Consider the following 26698-nt stretch of genomic DNA (forward strand, 5'->3'; position numbering starts at 1 on the left):
TTTCGCAATCGTCTTTTCGTGGAACTTTCAGAAGTCCATGTGCTCGGAAATGGCGAGCGAATTGCGATACACTTTGGACTGTAGCAACGGAAATAAAAAGCCGTCGAGGAAGGCGCTTTGTCGACGTCAGGGGCAACATTCAAGTCTGTCGATCGTTTTGGAAGAGGGCAAGTACGCGGCATGCAACAAGTACAGGCACTTCGTTGGAAAAGCACCTCTGACGTGAACAAAGGGACGCCTAGCCGAGCGAAAGGGCCAAGTGATGAATTTCTTTGCGAAGTTAATTGCTTTCTCACGTGCGAATTAAAACACAATTGATCGGTCAATTCGAAACACGAGCGCAACAGTTTAGAAAACAAAATAACTAAAATTATTTTTAACTGCGAAACCACTTTTAAATATAAGAAAAAAAAAAGTGAACTGTCAGAGCGAGATTCAATTTTGTCGAGTTTTAAGTCAAACATACAAATTTGATACTACATCTTCTAATAGGAAAGAAAAAGGGAAGGCGCTGTCAAGAGCTCTTATATGGGATCCTGTAAATTCGTTGCGACGGGAATTGGCGATGCAAGAAACGAAAAAAGAAACAGGGACTTAATTCTAATCGTGTACACGTCTGTCCTTTTTTTACGAATCACCGTTAAATAAGATAGTCCATCATCTAGTCCCTCGTAAGATCTGTTAAGTGTCATGTGTGCGAGAAAAACGATCGAATGAATAAGAATGAAATTGTGTGACTTTCATGTTAAAGATGCGTTGTTTGTTATCACATAAAGTATTCTATTGAAATCAATTCAAATATTATTATCCATGTACGTAAATTCGTTCGGATACGATGAAACATAAATTACACGCAAGTACAACAGCGATTTCAGAGGTCTCCACGTGATGTAAAAAAAATACCGCCAAAGAGGATTTTTAGTCCATCTCAAATCTGCGAGACACCTGATATCGCGAATGGTCATTTGCACTGTTTTGTATCGCTAATCAACGTTTCCTATGTGTGATTCGCGATAAGTAGTTAAAATTTTTGAACATACTTTATCTGAATTTTATTCATACCCTTAGCTGGTCTGACGGGGTCCATAAGGTCATGAAATATTATTGAAATATTATTTCAGTAAACTAGACTTAATTGTCTAAGCTGTTCAAATTATCCAGATGTAGATAATATATTTCAGACCGCGTTCACGTAATGCATTGTCGATATTCTATCTAACGCGAAAGACTGCTGAACTCCCGTAGTAGGATTGTTTTCAAGGAATACATACGTCATGATTCTCGCTAATGTTCATTCGTCCAATAACGTTTTCGTTGAATCGCGTTTATGCGGACCTTGTGAACCATGCAGTATTCATTTGAGTCTTCCCACTATATCGTAAAAAGAGAAAAATGTGTAAAGGAAAAACGAGCACCGCGATTCCGATCTAGTATTTAAACTCTCGAAACAGAGTGCCGTATAAATCAGAGGATGAATGCTCGACGCCGTGTTGAAGAGTGTGTGACTTTCTATAATAGCTTGTACGCGGATACTATTTTAAGATCGAGCGTAAAAGAGCGAGGAGAAACGTAAAATACATTGTGTTTCTTTCTCCTACACCTTCCATACGGATTTCGTTATTCTCGACACAGTTTACCGAATTCTGAATACAACCCGTACACAAGTATACGTACAGACACGCGATACATACATATACATACACGTACACATGCATATACACTGTATCCACTGTAAATATCGTCTACTATTACATACTTGTTATATTTGCGTTCATATGTCGCGACATACGAGTTTGTTAAGAGCCTATCGCGATTCTACTTCTTATATAAAATGTAATGCAAACATCAACACATATTAAACGTGAATATATTAATCGTCTGTAAATTCTCATTCAAACGCTCTTTGTTATAATTTCCTTCATAACCTTTTCCCCAGTTAAGCGGCTACTGTTGTTTGATCATGATAACCATATCGTTAATTTGTTTTAACTAACTGTATTGTTTATTAATTCTCTATTATTTCTCATTATTCTGACAAATTATTTAAAAAATGTTGACCTAGGAATAATTTAGTTTTTTCTGCGATCCAATTAAACATTACTATTATTACATATTATATTATTGATTGTTCTACAATTTATAAATATTAGAAATAATTATGTACATAAATTTACTCAATATTTTCTTATAAAAATAAGAAAAAATAAATAAAGCAGGTACGAATTCTCAGTAAAGAATAGTTATGACTAAATTTAATTTTTTAGCCGTTAGGGTATACAAATCAACTATTCCCAGATTAATCTTATATAAATAAAGTTACATAAAAATAAAAATCTTAATGTTACATTCTAAAAATGCCAATGTATTTTATATATTGAGGTATCCACGTAATACATTAATTAATATGTACACACATTATACATACAATAACGTTTATGTAAAAGATATCCGCAATAATAAATTTCACTTTTAAGAATAAACCAAATTTTTTGCATAATGATCGAAATTAGAATATAGATTTAAATATTAAAAAAAAAATGCTTTTGATTTGTAGTCAAATGTATAAATTACACACACAATTATAAAATTAATAATGATATTACAACAAGTGTAATTTTCTTTTTTTCTACTTCTAGGGTGTAATAACACAAGATAATTATAATTTTAATTTCACATCGATTGTCTGTGATGCTATTGCAACTGCAAAGTTAGTTTGCGTTACTCACGCAACTAATTTCTTTAACACCTGCATTAATACACTTCCTCAACTCCACCCTTAATAGTAGGCGTAACGTAATCATTATAATTAAATGTAGACAGATATAGATATATGTGCACACTTATCACTGTATACTTTTAAACAGTTTTTACGGTAATTATTGTTAATGGTGTAATAAGAAACTAAAAAATTTTAACATTTTTCAAATATATTTCTCTTTTTTTTTTGGAAAACTGATTCTGTAATAGTAGAGCCCGTTGTAAAACGCATGGCTTTTCACAAAGTTCTAAGTAAGTGATAGAGATAGACACATTCAAATTATAAGAATGGCTATACTGATCGAAAGTAGATCTTAGTACTCAGTAATAATTTTTAACACAAATTTAAAAACATTCTTTACAGTTTTCGGGATAAAAGAGAAAATCGTAGAGATGCTTGTAAGTATCAAAATTAAACTTTGATCAGTAATTTAATTTCATGGCATTGTATTTCTACTTAAAAGTTGCGTTTTAAGTATAAGTATGCTGCACGCTATTTGTGCAATCTTGTAAATGTTTGCAAATTGACCTAAAAAATTATAATGTTAAAAAAAAATAATATGAGAACGTTCAATATCAAAAGCTTCTCGAATTTTTTTAGATTTCTAAAGAGTCTACGCTGACGCTGACCAATTTTCAGTGTTGTTCTAAATGTATAATCGCGCGTTAAATTCCCATTCCGTTCGTCATCGACGACGCGAACGACAAGCGTTCTTCGTCGCCACGACGGATCGTGAAAATCTGGGAAGGGAGTTTAGAGCATGCGCTGCCGGGATGAGTCGCACGAGAAGTGCCGTTCGGATTTAGAGTCGCGTGTCGCGCGAGTTTCGTTCGGTAAAGCACGCGTCTAAAAAGTTCCGTGCCAAGTGGAACGAGTCGCAACATCACACACTTTCTTTTAGGTAAGCCCTTGCAAGCCCTCGGAGACGATCCTCTTCGAGGATTTGCGGAGTAACGAGTTCTCTGTTGCTTATCAGTCGAATCCCGATACGTGCTTCAATTGGTACATAAACCTCACGTGTAACGCCGAACCGCGCTTTCCTCGAAAATCCCATCTACCGTCCCTAGAATATTCAAGCAGTTATTGAGTCTCAAACGATCAAAGTAAAACGAGTTCGAAGAGAAGTCTGGGAAATTGACCCGAGTCAAAGTTCGTCTTTTCGACGATACGTACAACTACGCATTTGATGAAGTGATCGACTAGATCTATTCGTGAGGGAAATATTCTCGTGTCTCCAAATATTACAGTAAGTACATAAAATAAAGGAAAGAGATGAGGCAAATAAATCTTTCAAGCGAAAGAATTACATGCAACGGCATTCCCTTGAAAAGAAAAAAAAAATATTTTTGACTGTAACCCGTCGAAATCTATGTCACACGGCAAACGCGACAAGCACCAGCAGCGACGACGCTCGGCGTCTAAATATATCGACGTGGTTATGCGCTTAAGATTTTCGTTAGTTTTCCATGTTGTGTTAATGTGTGCTGGATCCAAAAACCTTGATCGCAGTCAAGAGTTCCAATAGGAAATCTATGATTATTTGTGCAGCGTAATTGAAATTGGACGAAGCGGCGCATTGTAAAATATCTAAAAGCGCCATATAAATAGGCGCATGAAAGCGAATCTATCTTGAATGAATGAATGATAAAAAAAAATGCGCCAGACTGCGTGCACTTGGCACGATGACAGGAGACTACTTGGAACTCCAAATGTGTGCGATGTCGCTAAAAATTCGCACTCTCAAGGTAGACGCTGCTGCTGGTAGTGGTAAATTTGCTCTGGTGACTGAAAGATTATTCAAGAGATATTTACGTAGCTTTAAGAGAGAAACTCGAATCATTTCATAATATCACTGATCATAACAAATTTATCAAGTTACATATTTACGAGTATGATTGTTCACTTAAGGTAATTAGAGTTTATTACAAAAACAATTTCTCATTCAGAACTTTTGTAATTTCTCATCTATATTTTTTTCTAAACACTTATATTCATATCTCAGTAAACGATTTTAAGGAATATTTAAATATAGTAAAATAATCAAGAATGTAAATTTCAAATTTTAGAGAATTTTGAGAAACGCTTTAAAGAATTGAATTTCAAGAATGTAAAATTAATGTAAAATAACTTTTCTCAACCAAATTAATTATTGTTATGATTTATTTAAACAGAATTTCAATTTGATTATTTAAAATTATATAGAAAAAATCTTGTAAATATTCATAAAATAGTCAAGTAAAAATTGGTAACCCAAAATGAAAATATCCAATAAATTTATTTCTTAGAACCTCTGCCGTAAAAATTAATAAAAATACATATGCATTTGTGAAAAAAAGAAACCCAACTTCATTAATAGAGCATATGTGTCTAGGTCAAAATGAGATCTATATATACGAGTATTATATACTTAGACCAACCAAAATAGTTTAACTTAGTAAACTTTTTGTGAAAAAAAAACAAAAAGAGATAGAGAAATCGTGTTTATTTCATTATAAAGATCATATTTCTTTCTAATTAAAATTTTATTAGAAATAATATAAAATTGCTATTCATGTTTTCCCAAATCATATTTTTTTAAAAATAGTATTTGCTGTGATTCCTGCTGCTCGTACAGAACATATCAGGAAGCAAAATAATGTAAGCTTTATAAAAATTAATCTAGTAAATCTAGTATTAGACGTAGCCGTTTTTCAAAATATTGCATTGAACAAAACGACAGTTGATCAAAATCAAGCAGTTTTTGACTCATAAATTTTGATTATCTTTTGGCTGTGATCAAAAAAATTAAGTATTGAAGCATTAAAAAATCCTCAAGCACTAGTTTCTTAAAAAAAAATGTGTAAAATTACAAATCAATTTATCGAGCTTCAAGATAGAGTAAACGTGGATTTTTAAAAACATGATTTATGCCCAATATCATTACCTTGAAATAACTTTATGACTTTATCCATGAGATATCTCTTAGGGAATATAGTATTATTCGCAAAAAATTCGCAAAGTTAGACCTTTGTTTTAATCAATCTCTGTAAACATCCTCTTGAGTTAATTTTATAATTTATTTCAAAAATGATCTTTTGACAAAGAAAATTTTAATGTAATTCGGTTTTATTCCACGAGTTAAATAAAATAGAAAATAATATTTTATTTGTTGTTTAAAATACACAATATGAAGTAATGATCTTGTACATTTATAATAAACATATATAAAAATATCAACTATTACGTTAATGTATCAATAAAATTGCCAAATAAAATATTAATTTTGGTCAATAAAATTTGATCAAGAAAAATTTTAATTTACTCAAGAAATTTTAAATAAAAAAAAATATGGCACTTCTCAGAGACTACATCAACTGCTAAAGTATTAAAATTAATATAATTATCGTACGCAAAAAACAAATTGCTTGCACAAACGTGTTTTTATCGATTTACTTCATGGTATATAGTCTGAGAATCACTGTAACAACACAGAAAGAAACAGAAAGAAAAAGAGAACTTATTTTCTCAGCAGATAAAATAAACACGGAAAAGTAATGTAGGGATCCCTCGGAGGGATCGTAGGGATTTATTAAGAGTATAAGCATCAAGCAAATAACTAAACTCAATATCAGAAGATTGATTTTAGACGGGTCTAAATATTTATGCGCGCCGAGAGCGACTTTCAGGCGGCGTCGTGCCTTCTAGTTAGTTTATATAACGTCGGCCAGTTAAGTACTCGTTCAAGACCTTTCCATTTAGCTATACGTGCGCTTCGTACGTGCCGTTTATATCTGACTTTGTTGGATACACATCTGCATCTATCAAGATGCTCACCAGTAGGCTGATGCATTTTACCTATTTGATTGTGTGTACGCAGAATGATCGCAAAATGGTGGCCAAGTCTCTACTGATATTACTGCCGATATTCCTTTCCTACGTGTGTGTGCTAGGGTTTCCTAAAGAGGTTCAGATAGGTAAGATAAACGTTAACATAATATATAATATAAATAAAATACAAAAAGATATAATATTTATGTATTCATTACTAAGGATTTTAAGATCTATAATAAGTCTACAATAATACCTACAACAAAAGAAAAATTTATCAATATTTAATATACATTATATTTTCTAAATAGTATCTTCTAATATTTACTAAAATTATTAACATATTTAAATTTTACAAACATTCTTATTATATTTTTGCAAAATAATCGTGAGAATATTTTTTTAACGTTGGAAAAAGTATGTTGAGTCAGATTTGGACACACATATCGTTAAAGCACACTACTTTACTATTCGGAAAAGCTATTTCGCGTGAATTATTTAGATCATGTCAGTGAGAATCGATTTTAAAAAAAGCCGGTCATATATTACAGTGGGGCTGTTTGATCAAGATGAAGACATCGAAACGATGTTCGAAATGTCAGTACATGCGGTGAACCAAGACAGGTTCAATAAGAGCAAAAAATTTTCGACCACATACTTGTTAGCGGTTGCGGAAGCTATTACAATGGATCTGCACGAAACATCAAAGACAGGTGAAGCTAACAAATGCTACGGTCATATATTTAATCCACATTAGTATATTGCATATTATATATATATATATATATAAAAGTTGAATATTAATATTAGATGATCACATTTCTGTTTTAATAAAGTAAATACGATCTTCTAATTTATTTTATACAGTAAAATAATATGTGAATACAATTTATCATTATAAAAAAAATGCGTTTTTACATAGCAGGAGAATTTACCCAAAAAGATAATAATATTACACGGTAAAAATAATTTTGCTAAAGTGTCTACAAAATTTGCAAACAATAAATACTGATAAGAAAATAATTTTGTCAGGCCATCAAAATAATTATGAAAGACATTTAAACATTTTTGTAGATACTTCAGAACTGCTCTTTTTACGTAAATATGAGTTCGCATTATTTTTTCATGATCGAAATGTGATCAAAATACTGCAGCTTAAAATTATAAAGTTCCAACAGAAAGTACCGATTTGTTTTTGTAATAATTCGAGAAATAAATAGAAATATTTTTGCATATATTTTTCATTATATATTAAAACTATATTCTTATTGTTAGATATAGAATATATAATAATATTGATTTCATTACATGCAATGGAAACACTGGCTATTGTGAGCTCTAAATTTCCTAGATGTCCCGAAAAGCTGAACTTGATTGACTGCTAAGATTTTGATGCTTAGTTTTTTCCTTTTGAGATTATGTTAACTTTCTAGTGGCCAGTATTGCACATTTATGTTCCACGCGTAGATATAAAAATGTATCAGTAAATTTAGGATTTACGCAATCGAGTTAAACTTAAAATAAAAGTGTATACATATGGCATTGACCTCTGAAATATTAATGCTTTTTATCGTCAAAAAAGTGCCGAAAAAAACAAAAATAAAAAATGTTAATAGATTCTTCATATACAAGATATTTTTGAATAAAATTAATAAAAAAAAATGGTTTAATAACACAATAAAAACGATACAAATTTTAGAAGATTATAAAAAAAATCTATGCGAACAATTCGACAACAATTTAGAACCTAAGTCAGCATTCGATCAGTTATCGCAGAAATGGAGTTAAAATTAGGCCTTAATATAAAGACAACCATTTAATATATTACGTTTCATGTCTAATGGTATAGTCTCAATCAAAAATACCTACATATATACAAAAAATGCAAACTTCTTTATTTATTTGCCAAGTTATTGCAAAACCAGAGAATCTTTCAAATGATATTAACCTCTTGTTAGAATATCTTGTATCATACGTGTGCATAAAATCGATTTTTTTAAATGTTTAGTATGCGAACTGCTAGATGCAGGAATAGTAGGTGTTTTTGGACCCCAGGAAAAAGTGACCGCTGAGTACGTGCAAAGCATATGCAATGCAATAGAAGTGCCATACATCTCTGTGCGACAGGATCTTGACCAATCCTTTCAAGCGCGCGGGTTAAATCTAAATCTGTATCCGCACGTGAATTCGTTATCACGAGTAAGTAACTGAAAATCATTGATATTACAATTGATTATAATTACCTATTACTCAGCTAACAAGTTGTCAATAACCATGTGGGTCTACAATATCATCAAAATCATATTATAAAAGAACGAAGTAAAAAACAAAGTCTTAATAACGATAAATCATAAATGACGTGATATTTATGACAACAAAATAATGATATAATTATGATCAGAAATATATTTGGGAAAAATTCACGGTGTGATCGCTAACAAAACTTTTTCAGATTTATAATCAACTCGTCATAGAGTTCAAATGGAAATCTTTTGCAATACTGTATGAAAACAATGACAGTCTGATTCGCATGCGTCTTCTGATGAAGCGATGGGACTCACGCGGCTACTCTGCATACATGTACTATTTAGGCAACGGACCAAATTATAGGTACGCAATAAAAAATATTTTGTAATATAAAATAAAGATCTTGAAGATTTTTCGATTCCATAATCACAAGAAAATTAATCATTCTTTTACTTGAGAATATTAGTCGTAATTTTGACACTTGTAAGAAAAGTAACGTATTACTAACGTGTTAGTCGTTATTTTTCTAAGTCGTTTTATTTCTGCATATAAAATATGCCTAGCGTTCGTTTATTGTTCCAACATTAGTCCTCTTAATTGTCTAATACATTATTATAAGTGCATAAGTATTTTTAATGGCTATCAGGATATAATAACACTTTTCTCCAAGTAACTTTTAGAGATTTTTTCAAGAAAGACAACTAGATAGTTTTCAATAAGGAAATTATGTCAACGTTGAAAGTGATCAAATGGGATTAAAAAATCGACGAATTTAGTTAATTAAGAAAATTTTCGAAAAAGCAAGTTAATTAATTGTACAGCTTGGCATCGAATTTTGTGTAGGCGAAGTATGCAAGAAATCAAAACATCGAACATTGAGAATATTATCATCGACTGCTCGTCCGAGATTCTCAGCGAGGTTCTCATGCAGGCTCAACAAGTTGGGATTTTATCCGAAAAGTACAAAGTGATTGTAACTTCTTTGGTAAGACACGTAAACGATTTGCTCAAGTTAAAAATAAAATTACAGAATAATAACAGTTAAAACTAATTCGCAACAGAATTCTACTTGAAATATAGATATAAATTATATTTTAAATAATAATCTACACTTTATAAAAAAATGCTGTACAATATTCCGGAATAATTCTGCTATACTTAGCGGAGGATAATTTAATAAAAATAGCCATATAGAACTGAAGTTTTATCTTCCGACTATATACATATTTTCGATACATATTTCCGAGTGTATAATACATAGATCTGTTTCATCCGATATATATTTTCCCTATCTTGAAGTATTAAAAAAAATTATTCAAAAAATTCATGAAACATTGTCAACATTGTAGTTAAAAAATTCGTAGTTACTTTAATCAATATTGTTTACTGAATTTATTTTACTGAATTTTATTTTTAATGAAAGCAAGTAGTAAGGGTAGCGCGTGGTTCCGTCTGAAAACAGTCAACTCATAATCAGTAGAAGCTTAAGATTTTGGATATCAGTTATATTAGTCATAAAGGACTGAATTAAAACCTAAAGAGCTAAAATTTTAATATAAATCTAAGAACCTAGCTTAGGGCTATGTCAAATCTAAAAAAAAAACCCACGGACTGTTGAGCCCAATTATTTTTATTATGGCTTATATTAAGCTTAAGGAAAAAAAAGTCAAACAGTAGACTCGTACATAAAGCTAGGTATACAATTTACGCTGAAACTGATAACTTAAAGGCAGTTAAGAAGTATAGAAGAATTCTTTAGATCTCTCTAGGTGACTGACATAGCCTAAGGACTGATAGTTTCTCTTACAACTTGAAATGAGTAACTAACTTGGTCTGTCATCCAATATTTCATTTTTAGACAATAATTAAATTGGAAAACAATAATTTGTCAAAATTTTTTAAGGAGATGTTACTTTAACTAAAAACATTTTTCATAAATAATTATCAAAATTCTTACCTATAGAAAAAAGTCATATGTGTCTGTACAAGATTTTACATGCTCGGCATTCAACAATATATGAAATTTTCGTAATGATTTTGATGCTTCGAGTTCCTTTTATTACCTACTTTTTTTTTAGAGAGGGTAGCCAAACAGGCAGGTTTTACAATTACATGCAGATGTTACTTTGTATCGGATATCGCAGACCCATGTATATAATCAAATGGTTAAATATAGTATATCTGTTGATGAATGTACCTACAGGATCTGCAAACTCTGGATTTAGAACCATATCAATACTCTGGCGTCAATTTTACTGGCGTGCGCCTGATTGACCCTGAAGATCCAATAGTGCGAGAAACCTTCGACAGGCATAAATGGAATCTAAACGATTCTTCGCAGCTACGAGTTGAACCTGCGCTCATGTACGACGCGGTACAACTATTTGCAAAAGCTTTTAAACAATTGAAAGACGCTATAAAGGGTGACGTCAAAGCATTAAAATGCGATGATAGCAGTAGGTGGGAACACGGATTGAGTTTAAGTAACTTTATGAGATCGGTAAGATGTGAAAATGATTTAATTTAAATATTTTAGACATTTCTAACATATTGAGTATTTTAATTCAACTAAAAATGTTACATATTATACAAGATTTCGTAAAAATAATGTAACATAGGCTTAAGTGAATTTAACTAAAGCTATATTAAATTTAGTTAAAATTACATTTGTTAGTTTTTTAACGTTCTGATAAAATGTTATAGTTCACAACTCATAAAAATGAACTATTTTCGAGTTATAGTCAGTTTGAAGTTTAAAAATAAAATTTATTTTAAAATAATTTCCAAAAATAAGACATTAAAAAAATATTATAAACAAAAAAGCGTTTCGCAAAGCACCTAAGATAACGACCTTTATTTTATATATGTATATTAAAAATTCTTACAAAGATAACATCAAAATCACGTTTATTTTTATTAGTTTTTCAAGCAATGTGTTGCAAAGACTCTCCAAGTATATGCCATGCAAATTTTAAAGAAAGTAAAAAAATCGAAAAAAGTTTTTAAAGAAGTAAAATTGTAAATAAAGCGCAAAATAAAAATATCTTGAAAGTTATAAAAACTACTTAACTTATATTATGTTTATTTTCATTTTAACCATGACATAATCATGGTTATAATCTCATTAAAATTTTTTAATGAGATTATCTTTTCAAAAGATGAAATATAAGGGTAATATCTTAGGACTTTAAAACTTTACATTTTATTTTGTGTTATTGTGAATGTGTTGTAATTATATTCGAGAAAAAAGTTAATGATTGACAAATTTTACTCCTTATTTAATATACTGCAAATTAAAAAAGAAAAAAGATTGAAAAATGCTATTAAATTATTGCTGAAATATTATAAATATCAGCACCAGTCAGCATAATCAGCATAATCAGTTAATATGTGCTACATCGAGATTATACAGTCGGGATTATTCAGCTTTATGTCGACTTTAACTCAAAACTGTTCATTTTCACGAATTGCGTACTTATCATGATCACAATTGCCACTTATCGATTGATATTCAACCGAAAATCGACAGCTTTTTTGCCTAAGATTAATCATCACTATTCAAATTTGTCCAAATTTAAAAATATAATCATCAAATTTGATTTTCCTGCTGAAAATTTGTTTAAAAAACCAAAGTCTCCAGCCAAAATTTAGAGAGATGGCAACTATGATCATAACTTAGGCCGGTATTCATAAGCGATTCTTATTTCATGACTATTTTAAGTAATATTCTTTAGATACTAATATGGCTCTCTGATTGATTAAGAAATACCTACTTAAGACAATCTTAAATATAAAAATCGACTGTGAATATCGTCTTTAGTACTAAAGAGTATTAATAACATAGAAAAAAATTGCTCATATTGAAATCATTTATTTCTTGTAACAGCAATAATTCATTATATTTAAATTAATTATTTATTCGGCATTTCTTTCATTATAGATGCAAATCTTATCATGTTGATTCCATTTTAGACCGAAACGAGAGGTTTGACGGGCCTTGTTAAATTTGATAGGGATGGTTTCCGTAGTAACATAGACTTGGATATCATACATTTGACTGAAGATGGTCTGAAAAAAATTGGTCAATGGAATAGTTCAGCGGGAGAAAGCATCGATTGGTTACCAGAAAATACTCTTAACAAATTAGATAATAAAATGAGCATACAAAACAAGACATTCATAGTTTTAATTACGACAGGGACACCGCCATATGGCATGGAAAAAGAATCTACGATTCAGTTGAGCGGCAACGATCGTTACGAAGGTTTCACAATTGATATAATACAAGAAATTAGTGAAATACTTGGCTTTAACTATACTTTCCAAGTTGAAAGCGGAGCTGGAAAAAAAGAAGGTGGAAAGTGGAACGGTATGCTTGGAAAAATTATGGCTGATGTTAGTATTATGAATGCCATGATATATAATTAAATCAGTTATAAATTAAAAATACAAAGATTTAATCTAATGGGATTCATAAATCGAAGATGCAATGCACTTTTTTAGGAAGCAGATTTGGCCATTACGGATCTTACGATTACAAAGGAACGAGTAGAGGACTTCGATTTCTCAAATCCAATATTAAATTTAGGTCAATAAAAGTAATATCATTATTATTATAAAGAAAGTTAATAATTTAATTTTGCTATCAATATATAAACAAATTTTTTTGTTTATACAGTCCACAAGTATTAAAAAATTGCTACGATTTCACAGGAATAAGCATACTATTTAAAAAGCCTACGAAAGCGCCACCGAGTCTATTTTCATTTTTATTGCCGTTTTCAACTGATGTCTGGATCTATTTAATTGGTGCTTACGTGATTGTATCAGTGTTAATGTTCATAATTGGTAGACTGTGCCCTGCAGAATGGAACAATCCTTACCCATGCATTGAAGAAGCCGAAGAACTTGAAAATCAGTTTACATTAAAAAATGCATTTTGGTTTTCGATAGGTAGTATTATGCAGCAAGGTAGTGAGATAGCTCCTATGTAAGTGTCAAATAATTTTTTCAATACTATGAAATACTATATTAATCACTGTTCTTAATGTTAAATGAGTCATTCAAAGTAAATTTAAAAAATATTTGCTTCTTTAGATTTATAAAAATACGAAACAATATGTATTACAATAGTTACATAGTTTTGAAACATAAAGATAAAAAAATAACATTTTATGTATTATAAGAATAAAAATATAATGTAAAATTAGAAATTGATAAAGCAAAATTAAATTTCAAAATGTGAATTGTTTACAGAGGCATTTCCACAAGAATGATTGCAAGTTGCTGGTGGTTTTTTACTTTAATCATGGTATCAAGTTATACAGCTAATCTAGCGGCGTTTCTAACTGTAGAAACTATAGTTCGGCCCTTTAACAATGTTGAGGAATTAGCAAACAGCAAAAATATAAAATACGGAGCTAAAACACCAGGAGCAACGCTAAGATTTTTCGAAGTAGACCAATTTTTCTGAATTTGTCGAATAAAATATTGCAATGTAAAATTATTAGAGGAAAGTCGCCTGGCCCGCTCTTTCTAAAGTGGTATCCTCGTATTTCTCGGAAACTAAACATTGCATTGTAATATTAATAAAAACATGATTTACTTAAATAATAAAAATAAAAATTAGTTCATAAATTCATGAAGTTTTTTTATATATAAAATCTGCTAAAAATAAATTCTACAAAAACAAAAATGAAATTTACACGATTTTCTCTTGCAAATTACATAGTTGAAATAGTGAGTATATTATTGATAATATTAGATCATTTTACATGTTTGTAGCTTCCTAAAACCGTTTTGTTTATATTTTTCTCTTTCATATTTTCCTCGTAATGCGGTTTGAAAATCGCTGTGCAGCGTAAAGCGGACCATAAAAATAGATAATGACGAATTTTTTTACTATAATGTCGACAGATGTTTTATGAATTTTTTCACATTTTTTCTAATATTTTAAGATACAAAAATAACATCAAACGCGTCAGATTTACGTATACACTAAAAAGGTGCCAAAATAATTTATAAAGTGGAAGAATTCAATTCTAGCCTTTTAATTTCTTAAATTTTGTTATTTAATATATAAAAACACATTTTATTACTTCATCAATTTATTTTATAGTTCACTCCTTCACTTCAAAGCCGTATGTGAACCTTGTCATTTTATTACGTAGGCTGCCAGTTTTGAAACATTCGCAGACATTCTTTTTGGATTATGTCAAAAGTTAGCAGACATGTCAATTACAGCAGTTCTTAATGCACTGTTGAATAATAATTTTTACAATCTCCTTATTCGAACTGAATGCCATATATTTGTGGAACACAATTATTGCATGAAACCATGATAGAAAAAACTGTAAAAATTTATTGCAAAAGAAATAACATTTTAGTGAGAATTCAAACCTGTAGTTTTCTACAATCTATGCAGGTATTCTACCAATCCGATTATCAAGGCATGTGGTGAAAGTTCTCACAATAACTAATATACATATACATGTTATATAAACGTCTTCCGGGGAGAGGGATCTTACAGTTGCTTCTTAGCATCGATATTACATATTCCGGATTCATACAATAACTGTATTTCAATAACAAGTCCGCACAGAATAAGCCGAAAATCATTATTCAGCACCTGCTTTGTTATTATTATTAAGAACCTGCGATTGATATAAGTCTTATGATTGACATTTTCATGACTCCAAATTGACTTATTATGTTTTTGGATTATGTTGCAAAAACATTAATTATTACAAAATATAAAGTTAGTATTATAAAAGTTGCTATATTATCTGATAGAACACATTTTCTGTGTATGTATGTATTTATATTTAAAAAATTTTATTTATAGCTATATTTATATGATCTAAAAACAAAATAGGATACCAGTGTTGCGACTTTCCTCTACATATGAGATAAACAATCTATTATAATTTAAATTTATTATACTAATTGATGCATGTATTTTTTTCTTACAAAGCTACATTCTGTAATTTTTTAAAAAGAAACAATCTTAAATAATATTAACAAAATAATTATATTTAGTTGCTGCGTTCGATAATTTTTTATACAATTACTAACATTATTAGAGTTTACTCTGTATGCTTAACAATTTTTTAACCTTATAAAACTGAAATATCAAAATTAATCGAAGTTGTTTGAAGTAACCCTAGGGGAATAATTATTTACTATTACATACTACTCATAAATGTATAATGTTTAAAAATAAGCATGATAAGAATAAGAATTGCATTCTAATCAACTATTTTGAAAGGATTTTGTTAATTTCAAGGAAAGCAGTTATCCAATATACCAGAAAATGTACCAATACATGAATACACATGACGTACTAGTAACAGAATCTAACGACGGTATAGCCAGAGTGGCAAGCGAGGACAACTATGCTTTTCTGATGGAATCTGTTTCAATCGAGTATTATATTTATTATATATGTGTATATATGTATATATATATATATATATATATATATATATATATATATATTTAAAGGTGGTCCAAAAAACCGACTATTTTTTTTCTTCATGACATTCACCGGAAATTGAAAGTATATGTTGCAAAAGTAATTTTGCTTTTTTTTTTAGATTTATCAAAAATGTTTTAGAGGTCGCTGAAGTCGTTTAAACACGAAAATTGACGTAACATGCTATTTTAATTTTTTTAAATCATATAGAGGCATATCCTGTTGAGTTGATCATTGAGATATTGTTGCTAGGAATCAAATATATAAGCTTGAATTTTTGTAGCTAAAAATACTGACATGACAGTAAGTCATTTATTTAGTCCTTCAAAACTCGAATTTTCACAAAAATGGACATTTAAAGGCTTAAAAAGCCTATTTTGACAGTCGCAGTCGAAAATTGTTTGTGGTATCGGTTTCCTTGTTCAATGGAGAATATATTATGATATACAGAAACTTCAACATTTATTGATAGACAGCGCTGCAGCATAAAATGCTTAAAAAGATGCAAATTTTCTTAAGCTTGGCCCTCATACCAACACCAAATTTAATTTTCGTGACAATTTTTTGTTAAAAAAAAAATCTTTTTATAAAAAATATATTTTATAAAAGTTTTCATAAAAAATATTTTTTTAAAATTTTTATAAAAATAATTTTATAAATAAAATTTGTTTAAAAGAAATATAAAAAATAAAAGACAAACGTTTGAATGTATGCTTTATTCAATTCAAAATTGTGATAAATAAAAAAAATCTTTTGCACTTCATTCAATTTCTCATTGCTCAAACAAACATAATAAAATGTAACTTCTTCGTTGTAAGTCCAATGAAAGAAAAATAACAAAACATCACAATAATAAAAAGCAACTTAAATTTGTTAAACTTTTAATTAATTTTATTATAACATTAATTACAGTTGATTAATTAATACGTTTTTAGAACAATTTGGAAAGTTTTTAATGTGTTGCTTAACACTTTGGTATAGGTACTGTTTCTGAGTTTCATTAAATGTCAATGTGCTATTGTATTTTTCAGCAAGCGCTATACCTCGCTCAGCAACATCATTAACCACTTTTAATGTCTTCACAATTTGAAATGCTTGCTTGTAGTCATTATCGTTTTCCCAGCTTGAAGAATCAACGTTTAAAAAATTGAGAGATATGTCATACCGAACAAAAAATTTCTGTGTATTTACATTTATAAAGTCGGATAATTTATAAGTTTGTACATATTTTTTAAGTATAAATATTTTCTTATTTTTATTTGGACTGCACTCAATTTTCAAAGCTTTAACCATTAATTTTTTCTTCTCAATAGCAATTCTATCATCAAAAAAAGCTAAACCAACTAAGCTCTCGTGTAAATTTTTGTGAAAATTCAAGTTTTGAGAGATTAAATAAATGACTTACTGTCAGTATTTTTAGCTACAAAAATTCAAGCTTATATATTTGATTCCTAGCAACAATATCTCAATGATCAACTCAACAGAATATGCCTCTATATGATTTAAAAAAATTAAAATAGCATGTTACATCAATTTTCGTGTTTAAACGACTTCAGCGACCTCTAAAACATTTTTGATAAATCTGAAAAAAAAAGCAAAATTACTTTTGCAATATATACTTTCAATTTCCGGTGAATGTCATGAAGAAAAAAAATAGTCGGTTTTTTTGGACCACCCTTATATATATATATATATATATATATATATATATATGTATATGTATACATTGTATTTATCATTTTTATTTACATTATATATATATATATATATATTTTTATAGATATGAGGTCGAACGAAACTGCAATATTACACAAGTGGGAGGCCTGCTAGACGAAAAAGGTTATGGAATAGGAATGAAGAAAAGTAAGCTTTATCAAAATATCTGACTTATATGTAGTAATAAAGCATAGTCAAATACTTCATATTTTCACACATATATATAGTATTCGACTTTTCACAATTATGAAAAAGTCGATATTTTTTTATATATTATCTTACAATAAATAATTATAATCAGTAAGATAATATATTTAAAAAACATCGTTTTTCTTATAACAAAATTGTACAAATATGAAGTATTGCATTAACTAAAGCAATTGGAATACATAACATTACAAATTAAATTGACAAGTAATTTAATAATAATAATGATGAGCATCTTAGAACATTGTAAAGAATTTTATCATAAAATAATACCTCAGCTAAGACTCGAATTTAGATCTCCTACATACATATTTAAAAAAATTTTCTTATTTATTTTTTTACATTTTCTTTAGATTTTGATTTGATATTTTTTAATATTTAAGTTTATCAAATATACAGGGTGTCAGGTAACTACCGCCCCTGGTTTCGTGGATTGATAGATCAAGTAAAACTGAGCAGAAAAGTCCTTTACTATTTTTTAATATTTGCCATAGTTAACGAAATAAAAATTGATAAAGTTTGCGAATAAGCGCCTATCACCGCGCGCAAGGACCGCCCGCCGGTCGCCGCGGCTGTAGGCGCAGCGCCGTGAGGAGGGAAAAGCAGCAGTAGCTACGCCCCCTCCGTTAATTTCCGATCGCAATTATTCGAAGTAGGTCAATTGCGAATATCGAAAGGCGTGTCAAATTTAGCACAGATCCTCAATCAGTACAGCTGCATGGCTTCAGCGATGCCAGCGAGCGCGCATATGGCGCCTGCGTGTATATGCGCGCTGTGATCGGCCCGAGTCAGTACCGCACGGAAGTGGTATATGTGCGATCTCGTGTAGCGCCTATCAAGGCAGTGTCACTCCCCCGTCTCGAGCTATCCGCGGCCTTGTTGCTGGCTCGGATGATCTCCAAAATCAGCAATTCAATTGATCTAACAAATATATAAAAATACTATTGGTGTGATTCAACAATCACGCTAAACTGGCTAATGTCGTATTCCCGCAGGTGGTCTACATTCGTAGCCAATAGGGTTGGTAAAATACAACGTTTAAGCGACACCAGTCGTTGGCGTCATGTGTCCTTTCTTAATAACCCGGCCGATCTTATACTACGCGGTCTATCCACATCTATATCCACGTGAGCTGATTAATTCTGACATGTGGTGGCATGGACCATCTTTTTGGTAATCTAGCGAAAATTCATGACCAGATAGTGGCTTTCCACAAATGGAAGGTGACATTCCGGACCAAAGGAAACTCGCCATGCCTACAGTCGCAACTGATTCATCAATCGTAGCCGAGCTGTTGAACAAGTTCTCCAATTTGAATAAAATATGCCGCATTGTAGCTTATTGCATCCACTTCAACAAGGCCCGCCGGCCAACGGTGCCATCTAGAATAATTTCTCCCCCAGAGGTATCCCACTCGCTTGGCATAATATGCAAGAATGTGCAAAGGCATGCCTTCACACAAGAGTACAAGGCTCTTAATGAGGGAAAACCCATAAGCCCAACAAGCTCTCTTCTCATCTTATCTCCTTTTATTGACGACTCCGGGGTCATGCGTGTTGGGGAACGATTAAAAAATGCCGGCTGGCATCCGGATGCCTGCTATCCGATTCTAATTCCGCGCCATCATATCCTAACGCGTTTGATCATAGAACAGGCTCACGCCCGTGGCCTGCACGCAAGCAACTATGGCTGCTGTCAGACAGCGATTTTGGTTGCTGGCCTTGCGCTCAAGCACGCGCAAGGTCATTCAAAACTGCGTGAAGTGCTTCAGAGCAAATCTCCGTCAATCCAAAGCTTTAATGGGATCACTTCCAGCCAGTCGAATCAAGGTCTCCCGATCGTTTTCACAATGCGGTGTCGATTACGCTGGCCCATTTTTACTGCGCGAAAGCAAAAAACGTAATGCGAGGCTTCAGAAGGCCTACGCCTCCATATTCATGTGCTTTGTCATGAAAGCTGTACACATCGAGCTCGTGAGTGACTTGAGCTCTGACGCCTTTATAGGTGCCTTTAAACGTTTTTTATCCCGTCGCGGTAAAACCATCGCGTATGTTTTCCGACAACGGAACCAATTTCGTAGGCGCCCAGAGACAACTCAAAGAGTTTTATGAAGCCTATCTTAAGGAATCCATTCAATCTAGCTTAAAGGAATTTTTCTCTAGTCAAGAAATTCTTTGGACCTTCATTCCACCGAATGTCCCCCACGACGGGTTATGGGAAGCGGCGGTGAAGTATCATATGACTCAAATAATAGGAAATGCGCATTTAACTTATGAAGAGTTTCAAACCATTTTATGCGAAATTGAAGCAATATTAAATTCACGCCCGAACACTCCATTAAGCGCAGATCCGAATGATCTTACATGTTTGACACCAGGTCATTTCCTTATTGGCACGACTCTCGACAGTTTTCCCTATACCGATTTGAGCGACGTGCCTAAAAATCGACTCGTTCGCTGGGAGCGTGTAGAACAATTATGGCAACATTTTTGGCGTAGATGGGCTAATGAATATGTTAGTTCCTTACAGGAACGATCATAGTGGAGAAACAATAAAGGCCCCCCAACTGCAAATAAATCAACTAGTCTTTTGAAAACAACCAAACGCACCTCCCGTGCAATGGCCCATTGGACGAGTGCAAGAGGTGCACACAGGTTCTGATAACGTCGCTCGAACCGCTACTATATGAACTGCAAGGAGAGTGCTCGTCCGGCCTTTAGCAAGATAAGCAATCTTGCCGCTTAAAGAAGGTCTGACGACCACTGACAACTCGTAGTTTAAGTACTATTACAAGTATTATAAGATAATCTGTTTGCAAGTCATGCGTTATTTTAATGTTAATCACATTATTACACTAGTTATAATCTCAAGCTCAGTATGCTCATTCTTTAACTTATCTGTTACAAGCCACCTCTCCGTCACTTAATGTTCTATTTGCATAATTTCAGTTAAATTAAAAGTTTGCACTTCCAAGGGGGCGTTGTTCGGTATTTATAATACGTTTCGAGTTACTCATAAGTTGTGATTATCTGATTATCATAAATAAAATTTTATTTTTTTTGCGTTCATTGCCAAAGCGTGCTATGCTTAAGCTTCCCGCGCCCTCTAGTTTTCGCTTGCACAGGCTCGTTATCTTCGCGGCTCTTCGGTAGCTTTCGCGCGCGCTTGGCTCTCGAGACTCTCTCTCTGCAAGAAACCGCCCGACAGATCGGATCGTTTTTCCGCCGGCTGTGAATAATCTCTCGATTGAGATGTAAGTCCTCGTTCTAGTGTGCTCAATTTAATAAAGAAACTAAGAGAACATCAGTGTCTCGGCCACGTTTATTGTGACGGTCTATTTATCCCGCAAGCCAACGTGGAGCGCATCTTACATAAAATAAATACACTATTATATAGAACATTTTGTTTCAGACTCGCCATATTTACACGATATAAATACAGCTCTTTTAAAACTATCAGAAGGAGGCAAAATCCAGGAAATCAAGAAAAAATGGTGGACACAAAAAAGAGGCGGAGGCAAATGTCAGGTGAGCATATAAACGTGATTTTGCTGTTATAATATATAAAATATCATAACCTGTAAGAAGTTAAAGTAAACCTTTACTAAAGGGAAGCAGCCTCTGACGACCTTGACCTTGACATATGTCATCAATGGGGAAGGTATTGAGTGACATACACAAGGTTTTAAGTAATGCTCACTTTTTATTAAAAAAATATCATTACAGAAAGAAAAAACAGTTTTTCTTACTTATTTCGGAAAATATTCATTTTACAAAAAAAATGTGTCAAACAAAAAATGAAGCTGGTAATAAGCTCTATAAAAAAAGTCATATACATATTTTATTAAATTTCAATACTTTCGTCGTTATTGTAGAAAAACTGTTTTACGTCGAAAGGGTTTTCGACGCAAAACAGTTTTTCTACAATATACAGAAGACGCGTGGGCGGAGGAGGGGCTTTCCCTGCACCCCTTCACGGTATTTTTTCTAACCCAACCCACTTTGTCACAGGTCCACTAATGACGGGGTGGGTGTAGGAGGGGGTGGGTCATAATTTCAAATCTAATATTGCAACGTCAATTAAAAATCCTTGGTCAAATTACAATTAAAATAGGGTTAGGTTGGGTTAGAAAAAATACGGGGAAGGGGTGCGGAGCCCCTCCCCCGCCCAAGCATCTACTTTTCACACAAAACTACTAAAAATTAAAAAAAATTATTTTAAAACAGTTTTTCTACTATAACGACTAAAGTATTGAAGTTAGATAAAAAATGTATATAACCTTTTTTATAGAGCTTATTACTAGCTTCATTTTTTGTTTAACACATTTTTTTATAAAATAAATATTTAGTGAAATAATTAAGAAAAACTATTTTTTCTTTCTCTGATAATATTTTTTTAATAAGAAGTGAGCATTACTCAAAACCTTTTGTATGTCACTCAGTACCTTCCCATTGATAACATATGTCAAGGTCAAGGTCGTCAGGGGCTGCTCCCCTTTTGTAAAGGTTTACTGAAGTTAATCCCCTCCTTTCACTTTTAAAATTAATTTCGATAGTTGTACTGAATTGTGCTAAGTTTGTCATATGGTGCCCAAATGTTAAAATCATAATATAACAATCATAATATATGTTAAAAAGTGATTTTCTAGTCAGCCTCCAACTTTTCAAATTTCTTAATTTTCTCACTTGTGCTCTTTCCGTTAGGGCTACTCCCAGCAAGAGACTCCGTACTCTTGTAATCACCAAAGAGTGCACAGCTATTTGCCTTCAGATTCAGGAGCTCGCGCTATGCAACCACGAATTCTCACTCCTCCAGTTAGCCCTTTCGAGAGATCTCACTTTCCCAGGCGGAACGCAAGCAGGGTCCTTCGTGTGAATTATCTTCTTCATTCAGTCACGTTGCGGCTTAAGGATCGTGTTCTCGTCCCCAATCTTACTTGCGTTCACCCGATTTTTAGACCGTGACCACAACGCCCATAGTAAAGCCAGCTCCGTCCAGCATCCAGAATTATGTGTTTCGGTACATACAATTCTGCTCGAAGCCAGAGTTCCGTTAGCCATAAGAGAGAATTCCTATATTTCCAACTCTCACCATGTGAAGGTAGAGTTGACGGTTCTGCATTTCTGATAGTCATGTGGCATAAACGTAGCACAATTCAAAACTAAAGTAAATTAATTTTAAAAATGGAGGCTAACTTCTTTCAGGTTATAACATATCTATTTAATCTACTTGTCACACATCGCTATTTAGGAAAATGCAGGTTCCGGTGGAGCAGATCCGCTAGATCTCGATAATGTGGGTGGTGTATTCTTGGTGCTTGCCGTAGGTGTCGCCTTATCCTGCGTGTATACTATACTCGAATTATTTTGGGATGTTTTCCAAAAATCCACTAAAGAAAATGTAAGTATACTATTCTCACTTACAATGCAATATATCATCAATCGTACCGTTTTTCATCAAAACGCACCGACTTTTCTAAAATCGATAAAGCTAATAGAATAAACAGAAATAATTTAAAAAATTAAAACAAAAAAAATTAAAACAATTTAAATTTCTATCAGCATGACAACATCTTAACATAAGCACACGCAAAAAAATTTTATGTTTAATCCGGAGATTAGATAATAATATTCTCATATATTTTAACGCTATGAAATCGAATCCGATATTTAAATTGCTCCTTCACATCACAATACTTTTTATTGCTTTTTTATTGCTACTTATAAACATGTAAATATACAAGAGCATCAAAAAATCTTAGGACTCCTAAATATGTAACTCATTAACAATATGTGGTATAAAGAAATATTTCAAACAAAAGTTACATGTAATGCATCAAATGTTTTTGATTTAAAATCATTCCATAAAAGGGATGATTAATTAACATGGGACATCCATTCTAAAAAAAGTAGGCATATAGGTACTATATATATTTCTATTCTTATAAGTAATTCTACATGTAAATCTGAACATCTCTTTCGCCATCTGCATGAATTCAAGTATGTAATACAGTCATATATTTTTAACTAATTTGCATATTAGCAAGAGGGTTATTCCGTCTTTAAGGCCATTTTCAAGCTTATTTTTAGACATTTTTTTCTAACAGACTGTAAAATCAATTAACTTAAAATTTACATGGTTTATTCCTCTATTTAAAAAGTATAAACCAATTTTTTTGTTAAGTTCTGCTGCTTTCATTAATAATTAATAGACTAACAACAGTCCTTTCAAAAATCATACTTAGACAGTCGATATGATTTCGGCTCTCTCATTGTTCTGAAACTAAAAAAACCAAAAAACTTTTTTAAAATGTAAGGATACAATTATCTACCGAACTAAAATTAAAACACTAAAATAAAATAAGAAAAAAATGACTCAAAAAAATTAAGTATTTTTTACTCTTAATCATGTTTAAAAGAATAGGTAGAATAAACATGTTATTTTGATCTTACTTTGGACAAAAATAACATGTGTATTGAAAGTTGTGAATAAATTTCAAGTTATTCAATTGAATAATCTTTGTGTAATCGTGTTGACGAGCTATGAAAATATAATTTTGACAAAATCACGTTTAATATATATTTTGTGTTTATTTTCTACAGATACTAACCAATTTTTTGAACTTACGATTAATCTGCTATTCCAACTGCATAAAATCCTTTTTCATACGTCATCCCTTTTAATAACAATGTATGTACTTAATAAAAGACAGCGGAATGGACCTATACAAGCAATTCAGTATTTCAAGCTACAAGTCTTTATATTCAAATCGCTCCGTCTTTGTTCCTTTTTAATAAAATTTTATAGGAATATTCTTAAATATATATATTTTAAGAACTAAAAAATGGCCACAAAATTTTTTTTAAATAAAACGGCTCCTTCAAAAATTAGGTCATAAATAACTTTAAAAATATTGAAAAATTGAGCTATTTTTCATTGATAAAAAACTTATGACGTAATTTGAACATCAAATTTGGTTTCAGAGAGTCAAAATATATAATAATATCGTGGTCTAATTTCTCGGATTAAATATTAAATTTTTTTCTGTGTAGTAATCTTAAACAATCTTATTGATTTAATAACTGTGAATCTAGTGTATTTTTAATGAACTATACATAATAAATCATAATTTAGAAAAATCAAATGGAATATTTAACAATTTAATCACTTTAATCACTTACTCTTTCGGCAACATATAATATAGGTATTTATTGTCATATATTCATACCTGATGTATGTTATTTATTTTATAGGTGTCTTTCAAACAGGAATTAATAAACGAAGTGAAATTTATTCTAAAATTCAGTGACTCTAAACCATTACAAAAAAATGGACTATCCAGCAAAAGTGAAAATGGCAGTACAAGGGAATGTACTCCTCCGTATGGTTTTATGCCAAAAGTAATAAGAACGTCACCAAATGACAACTAATAATGGAATAAGCCTTAAATAATGATATTTATTATTAATACAAATTTCTTACTTTGTAATGCACAACAACTCTGGATATTGAATTAAATCGTTAAAATAACATAAATTGCATCAAAAATATTTTAAAGCACTTGTGTGTATTTCATAAAATAATAATGAGAAATATATAATATTTAATATTGTTTTCAACAAATTTACTTTAAAATTGTACCCAATGCGGCCTAATATGGTCTACTTGTTTTTAAGTAGTTACATGATGAACAAATAACGCTAATGTCTTACAGGCTGTCAACGTGACTTGTTTGCAACAATTAATTGTTCAATTTGTGTATTGCTAAGAGTGAAGTCAAAAGTAAAATAAAATTTTTGTGATTATTTTTATCATGGTCTAATTCGTCGGTAAGTTATTGTTTTCTATATCAAATAATGATTATTAATTTCTACAGATCATATTATTGTAGCTCTATATTTATTTTAATTTATATAATTCATATTTCCGTCACAATATCTTGTTTATAATTAAGGCAAGAAAATTTTTTGTAAGATAAAGCCGATATAACCAATCTAGATCAATAATAAGTGCACACATCAATTGTAATGTTTTCTTAGTAATTCAATTACTCCAAATCATAAATTATAATCTACCTACTAAATTGTGATTCTTGCTATGTCCTTAGGAGGATGCTGAAATTGTGAGTTTTAGCGACTGACTTACACACATACAATTTACAATACCCACGTACAAAGTAGCAGTAGATCATTACATACTACATCAATATTGCACGCACACATATGGATAAATTTTCGTATAAACTTTTCATATTGAATAAGTATCTAAATCTAATTCTAAAAGCTCGACGTTGTTTCTTCGTGTAATCTACATAGCGGCTCTAATTTCGTAAGTACAGACTGCAGAGCTTTTATATGAAGCAAATATTATCACGACTTGACAACTCTGGACAGTATATTCATCTAAGAAATGATAAAAAGGATCTAAAAAACTAAAAAATTTTTTTGTTCTATGCATAAAGTCCATACTGTAGACATGTATTAATGCAT

The 26698-nt window shown here is 31.3% G+C and overlaps 2 protein-coding genes across 8 annotated transcripts in view; both read left to right on the top strand.

The window, feature by feature from the left end:
- Window positions 1–1897, top strand: part of LOC105194346 (glutamate receptor ionotropic, kainate 2) — a 305511-nt gene extending 303614 nt beyond the window's left edge. For all 5 annotated transcript variants that reach the window (XM_039447762.1, XM_039447759.1, XM_039447754.1 and 2 more), the window contains one exon: window positions 32–1897. In XM_039447762.1, coding sequence (XP_039303696.1) covers window positions 32–226 — 195 coding nt within the window. In that variant the 3' untranslated portion in view covers window positions 227–1897. The remainder of the gene's footprint in view (window positions 1–31) is intronic.
- A 1605-nt stretch (window positions 1898–3502) lies between these two features.
- Window positions 3503–26031, top strand: LOC105194345 (glutamate receptor ionotropic, kainate 2). 3 transcript variants are annotated; one of them, XM_039447793.1, is made up of 17 exons: window positions 3506–3659; window positions 3735–4004; window positions 6615–6711; window positions 7117–7278; window positions 8574–8764; window positions 9018–9175; window positions 9656–9797; window positions 11016–11312; window positions 12785–13207; window positions 13316–13400; window positions 13526–13802; window positions 14069–14267; window positions 16080–16237; window positions 18067–18149; window positions 21621–21736; window positions 23460–23609; window positions 25463–26031. In XM_039447793.1, exons 3-17 carry the CDS (start codon window positions 6627–6629, stop codon window positions 25637–25639), a joined length of 2703 nt encoding a protein of 900 aa, XP_039303727.1. In that variant the 5' UTR covers window positions 3506–3659; window positions 3735–4004; window positions 6615–6626; the 3' UTR covers window positions 25640–26031. The 3 variants fall into 3 exon arrangements, with proteins under 3 accessions (XP_039303724.1, XP_039303731.1, XP_039303727.1); XM_039447790.1 differs by lacking the exon at window positions 3735–4004 and having other exon boundaries at window positions 3503–3659; XM_039447797.1 differs by lacking the exon at window positions 3735–4004 and having other exon boundaries at window positions 3503–3659; window positions 16098–16237.
- Window positions 26032–26698: the final 667 nt, after the last annotated feature.

The sequence above is a fragment of the Solenopsis invicta genome, chromosome 1, assembly GCF_016802725.1.
Source record: "Solenopsis invicta isolate M01_SB chromosome 1, UNIL_Sinv_3.0, whole genome shotgun sequence".
Lineage (NCBI taxonomy): Eukaryota > Metazoa > Arthropoda > Insecta > Hymenoptera > Formicidae > Solenopsis > Solenopsis invicta.